General features: G+C 50.4%; 1 protein-coding gene across 4 annotated transcripts in view; it reads right to left on the bottom strand.

The window, feature by feature from the left end:
• MCM8 (minichromosome maintenance 8 homologous recombination repair factor) overlaps positions 1–19,816 on the bottom strand; it is a 444,398-nt gene that overhangs the window by 340,648 nt on the left and 83,934 nt on the right. For all 4 annotated transcript variants that reach the window (XM_078649515.1, XM_078649512.1, XM_078649513.1 and 1 more), the window contains exon 7: positions 9,833–10,031. In XM_078649515.1, coding sequence (XP_078505641.1) covers positions 9,833–10,031 — 199 coding nt within the window. The remainder of the gene's footprint in view (positions 1–9,832; positions 10,032–19,816) is intronic.

Genomic DNA, 19,816 nt, shown 5'->3' with positions numbered 1-19,816 from the left:
GATTTTTCTTCTTTTCTGGACCCCAATTTTTTTTAGATGCTGTATACTGGAGCACTGCTGTGTTTGTGCTTTGAACCCTAAGACATGGAGAAATTGGCTAATCCATGACCCCAAAGGCCCTATTTTCAGTGTGGCAGGCCTAGCTATCCTACGTAGAAAGCCAAAGTACAGATTAACATACTAATACTGTATCTTGGGAAAGGGACTAGCTAGAAAAATTATTAAATAACTATTTTTATTAGTTATTCGCTATGACCCTTATGTAATGCTAGCCCTGAAAAACGAGAGCATTTTATATTTTTTTGTCCGTTTTATGTAAAGCTAAGGAAAACCTGGACACGCGTTATCCTTCTCACGCCCCAAAAATGCACTGCATGTTTTTACATCAGACACAACTAGGTGGCTAGTCTTTACATTAACCAGATACTTGCTTTATGCATGGTGGAGAACGACAAAATTTGGACTGAGCACGTGCAATGGAAATAGGTCCAACTCTGGGGAAGTGGACCCTAGGTCCCTTTTTGATTGGTATTTAATTTTGTGGCCCATGATTAATCAAATTTTATCATGTTTTAAAGATTTCTTATATTTGTAACATACTCTTATCTGATCTCTTTCATAGAACTGATCGACGTCCTCTTAATCGTATGTTTTAATGTTTCACAGAGTTTGTTATAGGGAAACATCATTTACCACGAAGGCATTACCACTACTAACGTTTACCACGTGACACTTACCACGCAGGGTGCCTTCCACGCAGGGTGCCTTCCACGACGTCTTTACCACGGGCTGGGGGGGAGACGTGGTATTCCTTCAAGTCGTTCTGCGTGGGTTTGGGGGGCAGGGGGGGGTGGGGGCTCGGAGGGGGGCTGGGGGGGGTCTCCCCCCCCAAAAATAACAAGCAGGTTACTTTAAAAAAATAAACGAACATAAATTTAAAAGAAAAAGGAAAGAGCCTCCCCCAAAGACGTGCCGTGTACGTCAAAAAAGCAGTCCTTTTTTTATTTTGGTATACGTGTTTTGACGCTTGTTTCAATGGAGGATGGAAGTAAGGGCTCGTAGAGAAAGACGTGCAGGTAAGACGTTTCTAGGCGTTGTAAAATCCTACGTTGTAAATACCAGCGTGGTAAAGCCACTTGCGATGTAAAATTCGCGTGGTAAAGCCATGCGTGGTAATTGAAATCGTGGTATAATCATATATTCTTTGTTATATAACTAGTAATGAGATGATGTTTTTTATCTGTATTTGATATGCTATTATGAATTTGTATGTTTGACATGTTTTTGTATGATTCTATCTGTATATGATCACCTTATAGATCGAAAATAAACTACTATTTTTAATAGTTAAAAATCCAATTCAATGGAGGAGTCAAATGTATAATAAATATTAAGGGGAAAGTAACGTTTAGAAAGTTAAATTTTCACTGCCTGAAGTTTCTGTAGGCTAATTAGCATTATCTCTCCCGTAATAGCCCAGCCATCGTGAAATGCCTCCCAGAGCCTCAAAGGGCTGAGACGACTTCACTGAACTCCACAGACTATTCAGAGGGGAAGGGGGGGGGGGGAGCGTCTTAGTCATCCTCTGACAACAAACTGTCAAATTCTGGTTGAAAAGTCTGTTGAGCCACGTGTGATAAATGATATTTATTGATATGATAAATTATATTTATTGAGCGTGCGTTCACCAGCGGTTTCTTGGCGCTTAGTGGAAAATGCACGAACATGTCCAGCGGGAAAGCCATTAATCGAAAGCCAGGAAGAAAAGGCACGTGGCTTTTCTCCCTGGCCAATTTGAGGGATTTCCTGAGGAATGGATTTGGAGTAGTTCGAGGGGTAGAGAGTTCCAGAACTGGGGTGCCAGGAACGCGAATCGAAGTCCACCATGTTTTTTAAAGGAACGCGGGGTCAGGAGATTGGAGCTAGCAGAGCGTAGGGCACGGGGGGGAACATAGGGCTGAATTCTATTGGGGATTAAAGCTGGCCCGTGGGATGACAGAGCTCTGTGGATCAGACAGCCCAATTTGAAGAGACAGCGCGGGGCACCGGAAGCCAATGAAAGCTCTTAAGCAGAGGTTTCACATGGTGCGGTCTAGGTTGTCCCTACACAAGTCTGGCTGCTTGATTCTGCACCAGTTGAAGCCGCTGTAGCTGATATGCGGGAATTCCGGCATAGAGTGAATTAGCATAATCAATGCGTAACATAACTAAGGCCAGGGTGACTTGAATAAGGGCCTCAAAAGAAAGAAATCTGCTAATTTTCTGGATCCTGCGTAAATGGAAAAAGCAGGAAGAGACCACTGAAGTAATCTGAGTCTTCGGGGTAAGATCTCTGCTTATTTTAACACCAAGGCTTTTGACCACGCTAACTGGGGAGGGTGGAAGACCCATGGAAGGGGCCAAAAATTGGAGTTCCAAGGGTTGGCTGAGGTCCTTGTAAATGTAAATGTCTTGGTACTTATAGAGCGCACTGTCAACAGATGGTCACCTTGCGGTGTCGCCTATTCGGCTTCCTGGCGCTGATACTCATACCGCTGTGGAACCCCTCCTGGCTTTCCCTGTGAAGTGTCCACTCCTGGGCACCCCCAGGGTGAAGCCAGGCATCCTTAGCGCTGTTGGGGTCGGTGTGGAGGCTAAGTAAGCTATTTCCCAGAGTTGCAGCGTGGGGCCCGTGAATAGAATAGGCACTGAGGCGAGAATTAACAGGTCTGAGGAAATTGAGCCGAGACCCCGCCGAGGCGGGATTCGAACCCTGGTCCCTGGCCAGAACTCTGCATCAGGGTCTGCCGCTCTAACCATTGAGCCACACTCTTCCTTGTGAGGACAAGCTCCGTATTGTCCGGATTTAATTTTAACTGGTTTAGGTTCATCCAGTTTCTGATGAAGGTCATGGTAGACTGAAAGATCTCCATTGCAGAGGGTGACGAGTCGATGGTAAAAACAAGTTGGAGGTCATCAGCGTAGTTGAAAATGACTACTTCTCTCCTCCGTAGATCTAAAATCAGTGGCAGAATAAACAGATTAAAGAGGAGTGGGGAGAGAGAAGAGCCCTGGGGGACCCGAGGAGAAATCAGAGAGGCGAACAGCTTGATGGCAGTTGTTAAGGAAGGAGGAGACCCATTTTAGTGGGAGGCCCCAGATGCCGGCGCTCTCGACCCGCTCAACCAATAAGTTGTGGTCGACGGTGTTGAAGGCCACTGACAGATCCATGAGCACCAGTGCCCGCGAGATGTTTTGGTCCGCCCTTTTCCTGAGTTCATCATGGATTGCCAAAATGATGAGTCAACAAGAAAAAAAGAGGGGGGGGGGCACAGGAGCTATTCAAGGTCCAGTGTCCGTGCTCCTTACATCGATATCAACCCAACAAAGGACACTGTTTCTAAACGCCGGGTGCAAACAGTCACCCGAAGAGTCAGGGTGCAAAAAGTCACCCATATATTCAAAAAAAGAAGAAGAAGAAAAAAAGAAAAGATAACCTAGGTGCAAAGGACCCACCCAAAGAAAGGTGAAAAAAACATTTTGTCCTCTGTTGCCCTCACACACCCCTGGGGGTGTCATGCTTCATCATCGGGCGTTAGCTCCTCGTAGGGCCGGCGCTGCAATTCCCTATGGGTCCCCCGAAGGGTCTCTTTATTGGAGATCTTTTTAGGACAGCCGGATGGTGCATGCGGGTGTGCGGGTCCAATGAGGGTAAAGGAAGTGCGTGCAAAGTGAAAAATGAATTAAAAAAGGGGGTTAAATATGCAGCGAATGCCTCATTTGTATACCCTTAGCAGACTTAACTAATGAATAAAATCTTGTTCCTGTAGGCACACTGACCCCAGGTGTCAAGAAAGTCATGGGTCAACATGTTTCGTGCCTATGTCGCCATAACGGTCGTTGGCGCTTTGTCAGGACCAATACTATAAAGTTAAAGTGCACGTGAAATCAAATAAAATACCCTCTAAATTTATCTGGGCGGGCAGTAAGGTTGTATACATATAATCTGGCTACAGCTTCATTGTGTATACCGCTCCTGTTCAATACCTAGGAAAAAAGAACATAGTCAACCACAGGTATGAGCATCAGTAGCAACTTGATGCCATATAATGTGCCACCGCTGTGTGCACATCGCTTACACAAAAGAGCAGAACAGGCACACGAGACACCAAATTGCCAAGTAGATACTCAAAGGGGCCCATACCCAGTGAGATATAGCAATCAGGGTCTAGATGGAACACACAGTAGCATTACCAATGTACTAGTTATAAGGTGGCAAAATTAGTAGCCCCATATGTGTTAGAAATGTCTCAAGGTTTCAGTGACTGGTGTAAAAAATTATATTTAAGATCGGCACCATCAGCACTAAGTGCCGTTGTGATTCTGGATATTCCAAAATGCTCACCTCGCTTGGTCGAGGGATATCTCCTCTGGCGAAAACACTGGACGCCCTTACATTACCGGGCTAGAAAGCACTGGAAAAGTAAATAGGAATATGTAACCATATGTAGCAGTAAAAACCGGGCACAGACTGTTCTGAGCCACGATGTCTAAATCCATTCTAAAAAGACTAAAAAGACTTACGTTTGTCCCGGGGTGCTGTCTCCTGTACACCTACCCATTCTGAGTGTCTGCCAATAGCGAACCAAAAGTGACTCGGACGTTAATGCTCATTAAGTAATTAGGGCAGGTGCCTGGGCGTAAACCCTTTCCGGGCTGTCCTACGGTAATCAGAAGGTGGGCGTATGCGCCGGAGCGCGAATTCATCGCGCATGTGCATACGTATGGGCAACTACTCCCCGGTGCATGCACAAGAGTTCAATACATATCATTGTGTCTGACGGGACAGAACTAAAGCTCACCGATTCGTTACTAAGGCTGGCCACACATTTAATTAGCCGACCAGATATCTTTGAACTCATTTGCGCACCCAAACTTATCCCTGCATTCACGTGGGGTGCCCGCGTAGGTGCACATCATACCTTTCTGTTCCTGGACAGATCCCCGTACAGAAAGTCTATGCTTGTGGGGACCATATATATTATAGACAGCTACATATAGACAAATCCTAATACTAAAAAGTGAATACGAGAAAAAAAACTGAACGGACCCTTTTAAGGAGGGAAAAGAAGGTCTCCTGAGTGATTGGTGGAAAAAGGTAGAAAAAAAAAAGAGTTATGGTGCACATGGGCAGGGTCTGATGGGGAGGTGGTCCTGGGGATACTAGCTTTGATACTGGTGATTTTGTCAATAAAATAAGTGTTAGGGGAGTACCAGAGGAGTTGTGAAGGGACGAGTCTGGTGGTGATACGGTCAGGTTTGACAAGTTCGTCCACGATGGCAAAAATGTCTTTGGCTTTATTAGTGGGATTAAGGACTTTCAGTGAGAAGTAGTCTGATTTAGCTTTTAGGATGGCACATTTGTAGTCTTTGAGGGCCAGCGTAAAGATGGATTTTTTCATGGAGCAATAGTCCGGTCTCCACTTACGCTCAGTTTGGCACAAGGCTAGTTTCATTTCCTTGAGGTATTAGTAAACCAGCGCTGAGCGTTATGTGGCCTCTTACATTTGATCTTTCTAAGGGGAGCCAGTCTGTCTCTAGCCACTGCAAGCCATGCATTGATGTTTTCTGCCTGGACATGGGGGGAGGCCAGATGGTTGTTGGGCAGGCATTGATGTTTTCTGCCTGGACATGGGGGGAGGCCAGATGGTCGTTGGGCAGGGAGGCGGAAGGATTAGAAGTGGCTAAAAGGGAGCATAGCTCGGAGGTGTCAACCTGGCTCCAGTTCCTGGCCAGGGCTTTAATGGTAGAGGTAGTTGGGATGGAGAATGAAATAAAATGGTGATCCGACCAAGTGCAGGGAGTTGCCTGTATGTTTGTGATCTGCAAATTGGAAGTCCAGACCTGGTCCAGAATATGCCATTTGATGTGAGTGGCTACCTTGATGTGCTAGGCAAAGTTCATCCTGGTCAGTAGCTCACAAAAAGCTACTGAGCAGGGGCTTTCATGTGTATCATGCGGCCAGTAATTAACATTGCCAATAATCAGTACCCTAGCATGATTTATGGCTAGTTCGGCGATCGCGTTTCCAAAAGTTTGCGGGAAGGTAGGCATGTGACTGGGGGGTCTGTAAACCAAGGCACAAGCAAATGAGGAAGGGATTGAATCAAACTTAAAAAGAAGGCAATCTACAGAGGGGATTTGTGAGGTAGATGGGGAAATAAATGTGTGATTGTGATATTATGGCCGCAACCCCTCCCCCTGCCTTGGTTCCCGGTCTATTAGCCTGAAGGGCATCGTAGTTATCGGGGATGGCTGCCATCATATCTGGAGTAGATTCGGCTGTCAGCCAGGTTTCTGATAAGAGTAAGATGTCAGGCTTGAAGGTGTCTAGGAGGTAAAAGATCTCTAATTGGTGCTTGACCATTGAACAGGTGTTGAGATACCAAATGGACAAGCTGTTGTGGGTTGGACTGGTCAGGGGGGTGGGAAATGAGGGGGGAATATCCCTCAGATCAGAGAGTGGTGGAACATCAAGGGAGGTGGGATTAGCATTCCTAGCCGTGTTCCTGGGGGACAGCAGCCAAGTACCTCCAAAGTTCTGCTAATGTCAGGAAAGATGGCCCGGTCCCCCCGAAGGGAATGTAATTCAGCTGAGGAGTAACAGACGGGAAAACGGGCAGAGTGCGTGGCCCCTGGCCCCAGGGGCCGCGCGCAGACGGGCTTGCCTTCGCTACACCAGCGGCGCGCCCGCTGCGTGACGGATAGCACATGGGGAGATATAGGCTGCAAACACGGCGCTAGTCGCGGTGCTCCGCCCCCCAACTGCCACGGAAGAAATACCGTGTGCCTGTGTCAGCCTGCACCCTCCACAACAATCGGGATAACCTGTGGTGGACCGGGGTGCAGGCGGCAGGACAAGGCAGGAAGTGCAGGTAGGCAAAATACATTTTATTAAAAAATCTAGAAGTAATGTGCAAAATAAGCAAGTACGTTTTTAAGAACAGGTATTAAAATTCAAAAGAGCAAGCGGTCTGTACAACTACGGCTTGGTGGGAGGTCACACCGAGACTTATGTAATTAATATCAGTACAGTCTGTAAACGCGTGTAAAATATGGAGCGCAATTGAAAGGGCGAGATCGCAATGCCAACTTTTGTGGATCCCTTGTCTGATTGCTGAAGAATCCTGCTTTCGTCCTACCAGACTTCTTTCTCTGGGTTTGGTTTTGGTAGAATGCCTGCCTCAAACTGGGTTTTAGTGTTAGTTATATAGGATAACCATAGTGCACTCCTCAAACATACCTCCATCCATCGGAGCCCAAGTTTAGTATGGCTGAAGACTTCTGCTATCTTGAAAATGTACTAAGACATGGCACTTTGGGCCTGTTTCAATACGGTAAACAGGAACTACTGAAAAGTGGGTAGGGTTGGCCACAGGAACTTTTACCTTGTTGGTTAGGGTGTGCCCAGGAGTCATCCCCATCCACTCGCTGGTGCCAAGTGTAAATGTGGCACCTCCAGAAACTCACATCAGAACACTTTTTGAACCTGAAGAAGACCAGAAGAAGGCTGGTCCTGCTGTTTGTGACATGGAAGGAACCTTGAAGGACTGTGCCTGCCACCTAGGACCAAGGTGTGAACTCCAAGGGCCAGTTGGCTGAGCTCTTGTGTGGGTACAGGGAGTCAACAAGCTGGAAAAAGCTTTTTCCTGGAAGTACTCAGCTGGCCAGTGGCAACTAAACCTGTGCTGAACTATTTCATTACTTATTCTTGAAAGAACTATGACAAAGCAACTGTCATTAATTACATTAACATTATATTACATTAATTTCATATGTTAAAAATTCATATTCAGCAGTTAAGTTCAACAAAAATGTGGGTAACACGTTAGAGTACTCTTTAATTATCGAAACATTGGAAATTAAACTAATGAATGCACAGTGTTGGAAAAATATGATAAAGAACTCAGGAGTTACAAGGCAAATGAAACATTAGATACTTGGCCTGCTCTTTTTTGATGATTTGGATAACTCCAAAAGAACGAAAAAACACATGTCAACAACGGATTGACTTTACTGCTAAAAGACCGACAAAATACCTCACTTGGTGTGCCAGAATAGAAGCTGTCAGGATGGTCATCTCAGCCACTGTTAATTGCACACTACACATGCTTCCCTTTCATCTAACTTATAAAATGTTTTAAAAATGGATAGCCATCTATATTCAATTTGATATGGTGCAAGATAAAATCAAGAATCACTATTAATAAACTCTGCCTAATGGAACATCTTGGTGGTATCAACCTATCAAATGTGCAAAAGTACCACACTGCCTTCCTGGCTTGAGTAGCAAACCACTGGTTATTCATTTCTCATCTGAAAAATATAAACAATGTTAGTTATATGTGGATAAAGAACCATGGGACCCCTACAACATCACCGCATTAAGAACACAATCTTGTAGTCCTCAATCATCGACAACACTATCAAAACAATAAAGAAGATAGACCTAAAACACCCAGAAAAATTCCCCAAATCAAATTTATTGTCACTCTACATAATATACAAGTTCTAATTAAGGGCATTTTACCTGCAGCTCTGTAGGGAGACTGTCTATGGTTCTCCACTATACAACATTCGTACAGCACCTTTATCTGGGGTTCTACATATATGAACGGTGCCTGATCTATGTTTTATAATACGTGTATTACAGACTGGAAAGTGATGGGGTTCTTTGGACCCTGCTGTGTGTGCTGCACAGAACAGTGGTTTGTTCTGGGTTTGGCTAGTGATGTCCAAATTGGACAGTACATACATTCTCCTTGCTCTCTCCCAGAAAGTTGGATGCCTGGTGGGTCAGGGAAGTCTACAGGCAATGCAGCCAGTCTCAAACAGAGATCTTACTTTCAACTCTCTTCCCCAATTTTCTATGTTGTGGTCAACTTCCTTGGCAACAATAGCAGAGAGAGTCTCTAAGGTGAATACAAATTGCACCCAATCCAGTAAGAAATTAGCTTAATGGGGACAATGGGCACAAAGCCCATAGAATCTGGTCAACAACAATACAAGAATGTTCTTTCAGGATAGGAGGAGGTAATCTTTTGAAAGTGGCAGAGCCTCAAATTTTTTTCTGCAACCTAACTAAACCATAAGTGTAGTTCAAGCCCTGAACCCCTCTGTTAGTTCCTTTGTTCATCATTATCGACTAAACACTGAGGAGACCTGTACACCAGTGCAAGGGAGAAGATGGAAGTATCTCTTGGACTACTACTCTTCCTTCAGAACAGTCTGATATCTGGCACACTAATTGCTGTGTACTAAGAAGAACTGCACAAGTCTGAGCAGCCTGGGGTGACTTTCAGGATCAAAGATTTATGAACTGGACCTGTCCAGGAGCCACTAGGTTGTACTAAATTGGTGCATTAAAGTAAAGTCTAGAGTCTGGTACCCTTCGCTGTATTTGGCTCATGTGCATGATTGCCTGCATACATGTTGGTCTATGAATATGCCTGCCTGTTGGTGTGCATTTACCTGTGTGTGTAAGCTTGCCTTTCTGTTGTCACCTTGTGCACATAAACTGTACGAAAGCCATACCTTAAGGCTCGGTCAATACTTGTAAATAAATTGCTGAAAAACAAAACCAATGAGAGCATTGAGGAAAAAACAGGACATAAAGTAAAGCATTGATAATTACCGAAGTAAGGATAGGTTTAAAGCAGAGATCATTGTCTTTTTAGGAAGGATAAGCACTGCAGCAGCGATCTTTACCTTTGTTGGCTGGAACAATAAGCATTGCAGCAGCAATCATCACCTTTGCAGACAGAAGGGTAAGCGCGATAGCAGAAATCATTACCTTTGTAGGAAGGGTAAATTTTCCATCTGGCAGTGAATGACTTTGCTCCTCACCACACATATTGCACAAAAAGGCCATCTTGGCGCACAAAGGTTTGATGTTACTGACTCTCACAACCGTCCCACGTAGTGAAACATATTTCCCATAGCAATTCGCTCGAACATTCTTCAGTGGTGTTAGGGGGTCATAGTTGTACACTCTAATAAAGGGGAAAATAAAATCCATGGCTTACACAACTCGGCATTGGTGAAATAAAAATCAGAGAGACAATTAAAGGTTTTGTGGTGTGCACTTCAAATAATATTTTAAGTATGCGGTTAACTGGAACATATTTGGGAATTCACAATTAAAACTTTGGCAACCTATATTTTATTATTTAAATCTATATCACCACACAATCTACAACTCGAATGGAATCACACTGATTTCCATTGTTTGAGGTTGACTTTTCAAATGGCTCTGAATTTCCATCACAGACTGGAATCTGATGAGGCATGTGAAGACATGTTGTATGTAATGGGGCATTGGTATGTTCCTTGATGTTTGGTGGGTCCTACTACAAGAAACGTATAAGCACCTACAAGGTTGGTAAATGTAAATGTAAATGTAAATGTATGTAAATGTATAGGCATTTATATAGCGCACTACTTACCCGTAGGGTCCCAAGGCGCTTCGACCGCTGCGAAACCCTTCCTGGCTTCCCTGAGAGATGGTCCCTTAATGGGTATCTCCAGGGTGAGACCAGGCATCCCCGGCGGTCTGGTGGGGCCGTTAGTGAAGATGAGGCAAGCTAATGCCCAGAGTTGCCGAGTGTGAACGCTGATCAGAGTGGGCACCGAGGCGAGAGAATTATCGAGTCCGCTGACCCTGGTCCAGAAACCTGCCGCGCCGGGAATCGAACCCTGGTCCCGGGCCGTCCTCTGCTCTCGGGTCTGCCGCCTCTAACCAGTGAGCCACACTACATTCCCATTGCCAGGTAGAAGTAATATAGATGCAGCTCAAAAACATAACCCCCCCCCCCCCAAAATCCCCATATTTTTGAAGTCATAAAGTGCTCTCTTTTACCATGGTCAGAAGGGGTGTTCCATAAGGACCTAGGATTTACATAAATGGATGACAGCTGAGAGAGATGTCGGACAACAAAACACTGGGCTGGAGGGAGAAGACAAAGGCCTGAGTTTCCTTCGACCATCTCCTACCTTGATACACTTTCAACCAGACCAGTGTGCAATGAATGACCAGATAACACATGCGTGAACGACTGCCTATGCTGTGCAACGGTTGATAAATTAACAAGCCCATTCTAGAGCTCTGAATTTTTATATATGGTTATCTCTGAATGTGACTTGATTATTAATATGATATGATCATAAAGTAAATAGATTAGTTGTAATGAGAGATTGTCTCTGCAGCAGCTGTAAAGTTGGGATTATGTTGTTGTGTCTGTTTGATGTTCACTGAAACATAACAAGCATTGGAAATGCAATAGGTCTCGCATTAGAAAAGTTGGAGTTATTGGTCTTGTAAATGACATATTTTATTTATTTGTTGGTTTTTAAAATTGCTAAATTGATGGCTTTGTCATTTACAATGCCAATAGTTATAACTTTCGCGAATGTGACACCTATAGCATTTGGAATGCAACATATTTTGTATTTACGTGACTTAGATGGCAGCTCTGGTCGTTAGGCCACATCTCTAGAGAGCAGGAGAGTGCAGCAGGGGAGAGAAGCACAGCAATGCAATAGGTCTCGCATTAGGAAAGTTTGAGCTATTGGTATTGTAAAGGACACATTTTTTATTTATGTGCTTGTTTTGAAAATAGCGAATTAATAGCTTTGTTATTTACAATGCCAATAGTTTTATCTTTCGCAAATGTGACACCTATTGTAACACAATATGTGTTGTGAGGGTGAGTGAGGGTGAGGGTGAGGGGTTGAGGGTGAGGGGTTGAGGGTGAGTGAGGGTGAGGGGTTGAGGGTGAGTGAGGGTGAGGGGTTGAGGGTGAGTGAGGGTGAGTGAGGGTGAGGGGTTGAGGGTGAGTGAGGGTGAGGGGTTGAGGGTGAGTGAGGGTGAGGGGTTGAGGGTGGGTGAGGGGTTGAGGGTGGGTGAGGGGTTGAGGGTGGGTGAGGGGTTGAGGGTGAGTGAGGGTGAGGGTGAGTGAGGGTGAGTGAGGGTGAGGGTGAGTGAGGGTGAGTGAGGGTGAGGGTGAGTGAGGGTGAGTGAGGGTGAGTGAGGGTGAGGGTGAGTGAGGGTGAGGGTGAGTGAGGGTGAGAGTGAGTGAGGGTGAGTGAGGGTGAGTGAGGGTGAGGGTGAGTGAGGGTGAGGGTGAGTGAGGGTGAGGGTGAGTGAGGGTGAGTGAGGGTGAGGCTGAGGGGTTGAGGGTGAGTGAGAGTGAGGGTGAGTGAGGGGTTGAGGGTGAGGGGTTGAGGGTGAGTGAGGGTGAGGGGTTGAGGGTGAGTGAGGGTGAGGGGTTGAGGGTGGGTGAGGGTGAGTGAGGGTGAGGGTGAGTGAGGGGTTGAGGGTGAGTGAGGGTGAGTGAGGGTGAGGGTGAGTGAGGGTGAGTGAGGGTGAGTGAGGGTGAGTGAGGGTGAGTGAGGGTGAGTGAGGGTGAGGGGTTGAGGGTGAGTGAGGGTGAGGGGTTGAGGGTGAGTGAGGGTGAGTGAGGGTGAGGGTGGGTGAGGGTGAGTGAGGGTGAGGGTGAGTGAGGGTGAGAGTGAGTGAGGGTTTGAGGGTGAGTGAGGGTGAGGGGTTGAGGGTGAGTGAGGGTGAGGGTGAGTGAGGGTGAGGGGTTGAGGGTGAGGGGTTGAGGGTGAGGGGTTGAGGGTGAGTGAGGGTGAGGGTGAGTGAGGGTGAGTGAGGGTGAGGGTGAGTGAGGGTGAGGGGTTGAGGGTGAGGGGTTGAGGGTGAGGGGTTGAGGGTGAGTGAGGGTGAGGGGTTGAGGGTGAGTGAGGGTGAGTGAGGGTGAGGGTGAGTGAGGGTGAGTGAGGGTGAGGGTGAGTGAGGGTGAAGGTGAGTGAGGGTGAGGGTTGAGGGTGAGGGGTTGAGGGTGAGTGAGGGTGAGGGGTTGAGGGTGAGGGGTTGAGGGTGAGTGAGGGTGAAGGTGAGGGTGAGTGAGGGTGAGGGGTTGAGGGTGAGTGAGGGTGAGTGAGGGTGAGGGTGAGTGAGGGTGAGTGAGGGTGAGGGTGAGTGAGGGTGAGGGTGAGGGTGAGTGTGAGTGAGGGTGAGGGTGAGTGTGAGTGAGGGTGAGGGTGAGTGTGAGTGAGGGTGAGGGTGAGTGAGGGTGAGGGTGAGGGGTTGAGGGTGAGTGAGGGTGAGGGGTTGAGGGTGAGTGAGGGTGAGGGTGAGTGAGGGTGAGGGGTTGAGGGTGAGGGGTTGAGGGTGAGTGAGGGTGAGGGTGAGTGAGGGTGAGGGTGAGTGAGGGTGAGGGTGAGGGGTTGAGGGTGAGTGAGGATGAGTGAGGGTGAGTGAGGGGTTGAGGGTGAGGGGTTGAGGGTGAGGGGTTGAGGGTGAGGGGTTGAGGGTGAGGGGTTGAGGGTGAGGGGTTGAGGGTGAGTGAGGGTGAGGGGTTGAGGGTGAGTGAGGGTGAGGGTGAGTGAGGGTGAGGGGTTGAGGGTGAGTGAGGGTGAGTGAGGGTGAGTGAGGGTGAGGGTGAGTGAGGGTGAGTGAGGGTGAGTGAGGGTGAGTGAGGGTGAGTGAGGGTGAGGGGTTGAGGGTGAGTGAGGATGAGGGGTTGAGGGTGAGTGAGGGTGAGGGTGAGTGAGGGTGAGGGTGAGGGGTTGAGGGTGAGTGAGGGTGAGGGGTTGAGGGTGAGTGAGGGTGAGTGAGGGTGAGTGAGGGTGAGTGAGGGTGAGTGAGGGTGAGTGAGGGTGAGTGAGGGTGGGTGAGGGTGGGTGAGGGTGGGTGAGGGTGGGTGAGGGTGAGTGAGGGTGAGGGGTTGAGGGCGAGTGAGGGTGAGGGTGAGTGAGAGTGAGGGTGAGTGAGGGGTTGAGGGTGAGGGGTTGAGGGTGAGTGAGGGTGAGGGGTTGAGGGTGAGTGAGGGTGAGGGGTTGAGGGTGAGTGAGGGTGAGGGGTTGAGGGTGGGTGAGGGTGGGGGTGGGTGAGGGGTTGAGGGTGAGGGGTTGAGGGTGAGTGAGGGTGAGGGGTTGAGGGTGAGTGAGGGTGAGGGTGAGTGAGGGTGAGTGAGGGTGAGTGAGGGTGAGTGAGGGTGAGTGAGGGTGAGTGAGGGTGAGTGAGGGTGAGTGAGGGTGAGGGTGAGTGAGGGTGAGTGAGGGTGAGTGAGGGTGAGTGAGGGTGAGGGGTTGAGGGTGAGTGAGGGTGAGGGGTTGAGGGTGAGTGAGGGTGAGGGGTTGAGGGTGGGTGAGGGTGAGGGTGAGTGAGGGTGAGGGGTTGAGGGTGAGGGGTTGAGGGTGAGTGAGGGTGAGGGTGAGTGAGGGTGAGGGGTTGAGGGTGAGTGAGGGTGAGTGAGAGTGAGGGTGAGTGAGGGGTTGAGGGTGAGGGGTAGAGGGTGAGTGAGGGTGAGGGGTAGAGGGTGAGTGAGGGTGAGGGGTAGAGGGTGGGTGAGGGTGAGGGGTTGAGGGGGAGTGAGGGTGAGGGTGAGGGGTTGAGGGTGAGTGAGGGTGAGGGGTTGTGGGTGAGTGAGGGTGAGGGGTTGAGGGTGAGTGAGGGTGAGGGTGAGTGAGGGTGAGGGAGGGTGAGGGTGAGTGAGGGTGAGTGAGGGTGAGTGAGGGTGAGTGAGGGTGAGTGAGGGTGAGTGAGGGTGAGTGAGGGTGAGGGTGAGGGGTTGAGGGTGAGGGGTTGAGGGTGAGGGGTTGAGGGTGAGTGAGGGTGAGGGGTTGAGGGTGAGTGAGGGTGAGTGAGGGTGAGGGGTTGAGGGTGAGTGAGGGTGAGGGGTTGAGGGTGAGTGAGGGTAAGGGTGAGGGTGAGGGGTTGAGGGCGAGTGAGGGTGAGTGAGAGTGAGGGTGAGTGAGGGGTTGAGGGTGAGGGGTAGAGGGTGAGTGAGGGTGAGGGGTAGAGGGTGAGGGGTAGAGGGTGAGTGAGGGTGAGGGTGAGGGGTTGAGGGGGAGTGAGGGTGAGGGGTTGAGGGTGAGTGAGGGTGAGGGGTTGAGGGTGAGTGAGGGTGAGGGGTTGAGGGTGAGTGAGGGTGAGGGTGAGTGAGGGTGAGGGTGAGGGGTTGAGGGTGAGGGGTTGAGGGTGAGGGGTTGAGGGTGAGTGAGGGTGAGGGGTTGAGGGTGAGTGAGGGTGAGGGTGAGTGAGGGTGAGGGGTTGAGGGTGAGTGTGGGTGAGGGTGAGTGAGGGTGAGGGTGAGTGAGGGTGAGCGAGGGTGAGTGAGGGGTTGAGGGTGAGGGGTTGACGGTGAGTGAGGGTGAGGGGTTGAGGGTGAGTGAGGGTGAGGGGTTGAGGGTGAGTGAGGGTGAGGGTGAGTGAGGGTGAGTGAGGGTGAGTGAGGGTGAGTGAGGGTGAGTGAGGGTGAGGGTGAGTGAGGGTGAGGGGTTGGGGGTGAGTGAGGGTGAGAGTGAGGGTGAGTGAGGGTGAGTGAGGGTGAGGCTGAGGGGTTGAGGGTGAGTGAGAGTGAGGGTGAGTGAGGGGTTGAGGGTGAGGGGTTGAGGGTGAGGGGTTGAGGGTGAGGGGTTGAGGGTGAGTGAGGGTGAGGGGTTGGGGGTGAGTGAGGGTGAGGGTGAGTGAGGGTGAGTGAGGGTGAGGGTGAGTGAGGGTGAGTGAGGGTGAGTGAGGGTGAATGAGTGAGGGTTGAGGGAGGGTGAGGGGTTGAGGGTGAGTGAGGGTGAGGGTGAGTGAGGGTGAGGGTGAGTGAGGGTGAGGGGTTGAGGGTGAGTGAGGGTGAGGGGTTGAGGGTGAGTGAGGGTGAGGGGTTGAGGGTGAGTGAGGGTGAGGGGTTGAGGGTGAGTGAGGGTGAGGGTGAGTGAGGGTGAGTGAGGGTGAGTGAGGGTGAGGGGTTGAGGGTGAGTGAGGGTGAGGGGTTGAGGGTGAGTGAGGGTGAGGGGTTGAGGGTGAGGGTGAGTGAGGGGTTGAGGGTGAGTGAGGGTGAGGGTGAGTGAGGGTGAGTGAGGGTGAGTGAGGGTGAGGGGTTGAGGGTGAGTGAGGGTGAGGGGGGTGAGGGTGAGTGAGGGTGAGGGGTTGAGGGTGAGGGGTTGAGGGTGAGTGAGGGTGAGGGTGAGTGAGGGTGAGGGGTTGAGGGTGAGTGAGGGTGAGGGGTTGAGGGTGAGTGAGGGTGAAGGTGAGGGTGAGTGAGGGTGAGGGGTTGAGGGTGAGTGAGGGTGAGGGTGGGTGAGGGTGAGTGAGGGTGAGGGTGAGTGAGGGTGAGTGAGGGTGAGTGAGGGTGAGTGTGAGTGAGTGTGAGTGAGGGTGAGGGGTTGAGGGTGAGTGAGGGTGAGGGGTTGAGGGTGAGTGAGGGTGAGGGGTTGAGGGTGAGTGAGGGTGAGGGTGAGTGAGGGTGAGGGGTTGAGGGTGAGTGAGGGTGAGTTAGGGTGAGGGGGTGAGGGTGAGGGTGAGGGGTTGAGGGTGAGTGAGGATGAGTGAGAGTGAGGGTGAGGGGTTGAGGGTGAGTGAGGGTGAGGGGTTGAGGGTGAGGGGTTGAGGGTGAGTGAGGGTGAGTGAGGGTGAGAGGTTGAGGGTGAGTGAGGGTGAGGGTGAGTGAGGGTGAGTGAGGGTGAGTGAGGGTGAGTGAGGGTGAGGGGTTGAGGGTGAGTGAGGGTGAGGGGTTGAGGTTGAGGGTGAGTGAGGGTGAGTGAGGGTGAGGGGTTGAGGGTGAGTGAGGGTGAGGGGTTGAGGGTGAGTGAGGGGTTGAGGGTGAGGGGTTGAGGGTGAGTGAGGGTGAGGGGTTGAGGGTGAGTGGGGGTTGAGGGTGAGTGAGGGTGAGTGAGGGTGAGGGTGAGGGGTTGAGGGTGAGTGAGGGTGAGGGTGAGTGAGGGTGAGGGTGAGGGGTTGAGGGCGAGTGAGGGTGAGTGAGAGTGAGGGTGAGTGAGGGGTTGAGGGTGAGGGGTTGAGGGTGAGTGAGGGTGAGGGGTTGAGGGTGAGTGAGGGTGAGGGGTTGAGGGTGGGTGAGGGTGGGTGAGGGTGGGTGAGGGGTTGAGGGTGAGTGAGGGTGAGGGGTTGAGGGTGAGTGAGGGTGAGGGTGAGTGAGGGTGAGTGAGGGTGAGGGTGAGTGAGGGTGAGGGTGAGTGAGGGTGAGTGAGGGTGAGTGAGGGTGAGTGAGGGTGAGTGAGGGTGAGTGAGGGTGGGTGAGGGTGAGTGAGGGTGAGTGAGGGTGAGTGAGGGTGAGGGGTTGAGGGTGAGTGAGGGTGAGGGTTGAGGGTGGGTGAGGGTGAGGGAGGGTGAGGGGTTGAGGGTGAGTGAGGGTGAGGGTGAGTGAGGGGTTGAGGGTGAGTGAGGGTGAGGGTGAGTGAGGGTGAGTGAGGGTGAGGGTGAGGGGTTGAGGGTGAGTGAGGGTGAGTGAGAGTGAGGGTGAGTGGGGGTGAGTGAGGGGTTGAGGGTGAGGGGTAGAGGGTGAGTGAGGGTGAGGGGTAGAGGGTGAGTGAGGGTGAGGGTGAGGGGTTGAGGGTGAGTGAGGGTGAGGGGTTGAGGGTGAGTGAGGGGTTGAGGGTGAGTGAGGGTGAGTGAGGGTGAGGGGTTGAGGGTGAGTGAGGGTGAGGGTGAGTGAGGGTGAGTGAGGGTGAGGGAGGGTGAGGGAGGGTGAGGGTGAGTGAGGGTGAGTGAGGGTGAGTGAGGGTGAGGGTGAGGGGTTGAGGGTGAGTGAGGGTGAGGGGTTGAGGGTGAGTGAGGGTGAGGGGTTGAGGGTGAGTGAGGGTGAGTGAGGGTGAGGGGTTGAGGGTGAGTGTGGGTGAGGGTGAGTGAGGGTGAGTGAGGGTGAGGGGTTGAGGGTGAGTGAGGGTGAGTGAGGGGTTGAGGGTGAGGGGTTGACGGTGAGTGAGGGGTTGAGGGTGAGTGGTTGAGGGTGAGTGAGGGTGAGGGGTTGAGGGCGAGTGAGGGTGAGGGTGAGTGAGGGTGAGGTTGAGTGAGGGTGAGAGGGTGAGTGAGGGTGAGGGGTTGGGGGTGAGTGAGGGTGAGTGAGGGTGAGGGTGAGTGAGGGTGAGTGTGAGGGTGAGTGAGGGTGAGTGAGGGTGAGTGAGGGTGAGGGAGGGTGAGTGAGGGTGAGGGAGGGTGAGGGAGGGTGAGGGAGGGTGAGTGAGGGTGAGGGGTTGAGGGTGAGTGAGGGTGAGGGGTTGAGGGTGAGTGAGGGTGAGGGGTTGAGGGTGAGTGAGGGTGAGGGTGAGTGAGGGTGAGGGGTTGAGGGTGAGGGGTTGAGGGTGAGTGAGGGTGAGGGTGAGTGAGGGTGAGGGGTTGAGGGTGAGTGAGGGTGAGGGGTTGAGGGTGAGTGAGGGTGAGGGTACATGCTTTTTACTTTCTTCAAAGGTTGTCCGTGCATCAAGGGTAGTTGACTGAACTTTAAGTATAATAATTGTACGTACTCTTCGGTGGCATTGAGCTCACACCCTCGAATGGTCTTCGGTAGTATTGTTTCCTGTAGAATTCTATTTCCTGCTTATAAAGCGCATGTCTCGGTCAGTATCAGCAAAGTGGTATGTGCATGTGAAAGTCGGAGAGTTGGAGGCGGTTAAGGAAATGCAGAACATTCTGCAAAAGTAATGGGAAACCATTTTTATCTTGAAACTGTTTTTAACTGACAGTCTTTTATTCCTAATCATAGATGAGTGGGAGTAATACAGGGACTGGAGCAGCAGCGCCTCAGTTTGGATTGGTGTGGCAGGCAGGAGAAAGTCAGGAGAGGGAGGAGAGGGAGGAGGGGGAACTGCTTGCGAAATGAAATTAAAAGCGGCCGGCCGGGAAATGCTCTCGGTAGCATTCTTTTGAAGTGTGAAGCAGGGGGCGGGAGCAGCCTTTGATGTGCAGATAATTAGGGGAGGAGCAGCCAGGAGAACCAAGCTGGGGAACAGATGGCTGGCGATTTGGTGCTGTTGTGGTAAATAAATAAATATTACCGGATCTATTTTTGACTATAATCAATAAACGGGTAGCTCAATAAATAAGAGTCAAGATACGAGGTAGCTAGAGTGTACAGGCTTTAATCAGGCATAAAAGGACTGGAACAGGACAGCCTGCATGGGAATGGGATGGCAGCTGCCGGGGGCAGGAATAGGCTAACATTTAATAACAGTACATTAGTATATATAGTTAAACAAAATACATTATATTCAATACAGTAGGCGTAGCAGTAGGCGGGGTTTGTAGCAGTCGCGAAAGATAAGGGCAAAATGAGGTAACAAGAAGGCGTGTACAGGGCGTATACATAGACATGTGATGCAAACGTAACAGAATATGTCATAAACGGGGCGGAAACATGGAGGGGGCTACCTGAGCAGCTGGGACCTCTAACCTAGTGGTGCGCGCAAACTGGCAATGACGTGTTACTAGGGAGAACTGGGGGGCTATGACTTCTGCGCTAGAAGAGGAGACTAAAGTCTGGAGTGTCAGAGCGACATGTACCCAGGCATATCTAGTATCTCGTGTTTAGAGTACATGTTGATAAAATCCAAAAGTTATCAGAGTAAAGGCTAACAGACATTAAGACTGGTGCATGCATAATTCTACATGTAGTGGGTGTGCGGGGAATATTCTATGAATATTAATACAGTATTTCTCTTACACGGAGACATAAAGGCTAGACCATGACGGAAACTATTGATGCGATTCAGTAGCTTAGGAATGCAGAGAAGGAGGGCTGAACTGATAACTAGAATCATAACATACTCTTGGCAGACTGGGAGGCAGAGCCAGGCCGAGCCGGGCACTGCGAGGCATGAAAGTAAGCTAAGGGTCAGGGATACAGGTGGGGGCTGTATCGCTCCTCGGAGAGGGTTCAGGAAACAGGAGCTGAATCTGAGTCCGGGCCCTTTTGAGGCCTAGAAACGGGGATAATTCAATGAATTAACGTGCACACTGTAAAACGTGGCAACGTAGCTTTACATA

The sequence above is a fragment of the Lissotriton helveticus genome, chromosome 6, assembly GCF_964261635.1.
Source record: "Lissotriton helveticus chromosome 6, aLisHel1.1, whole genome shotgun sequence".
NCBI classification, from domain to species: Eukaryota; Metazoa; Chordata; class Amphibia; order Caudata; family Salamandridae; genus Lissotriton; species Lissotriton helveticus.
This window is presented reverse-complemented; position numbering and strand designations above follow the sequence as displayed.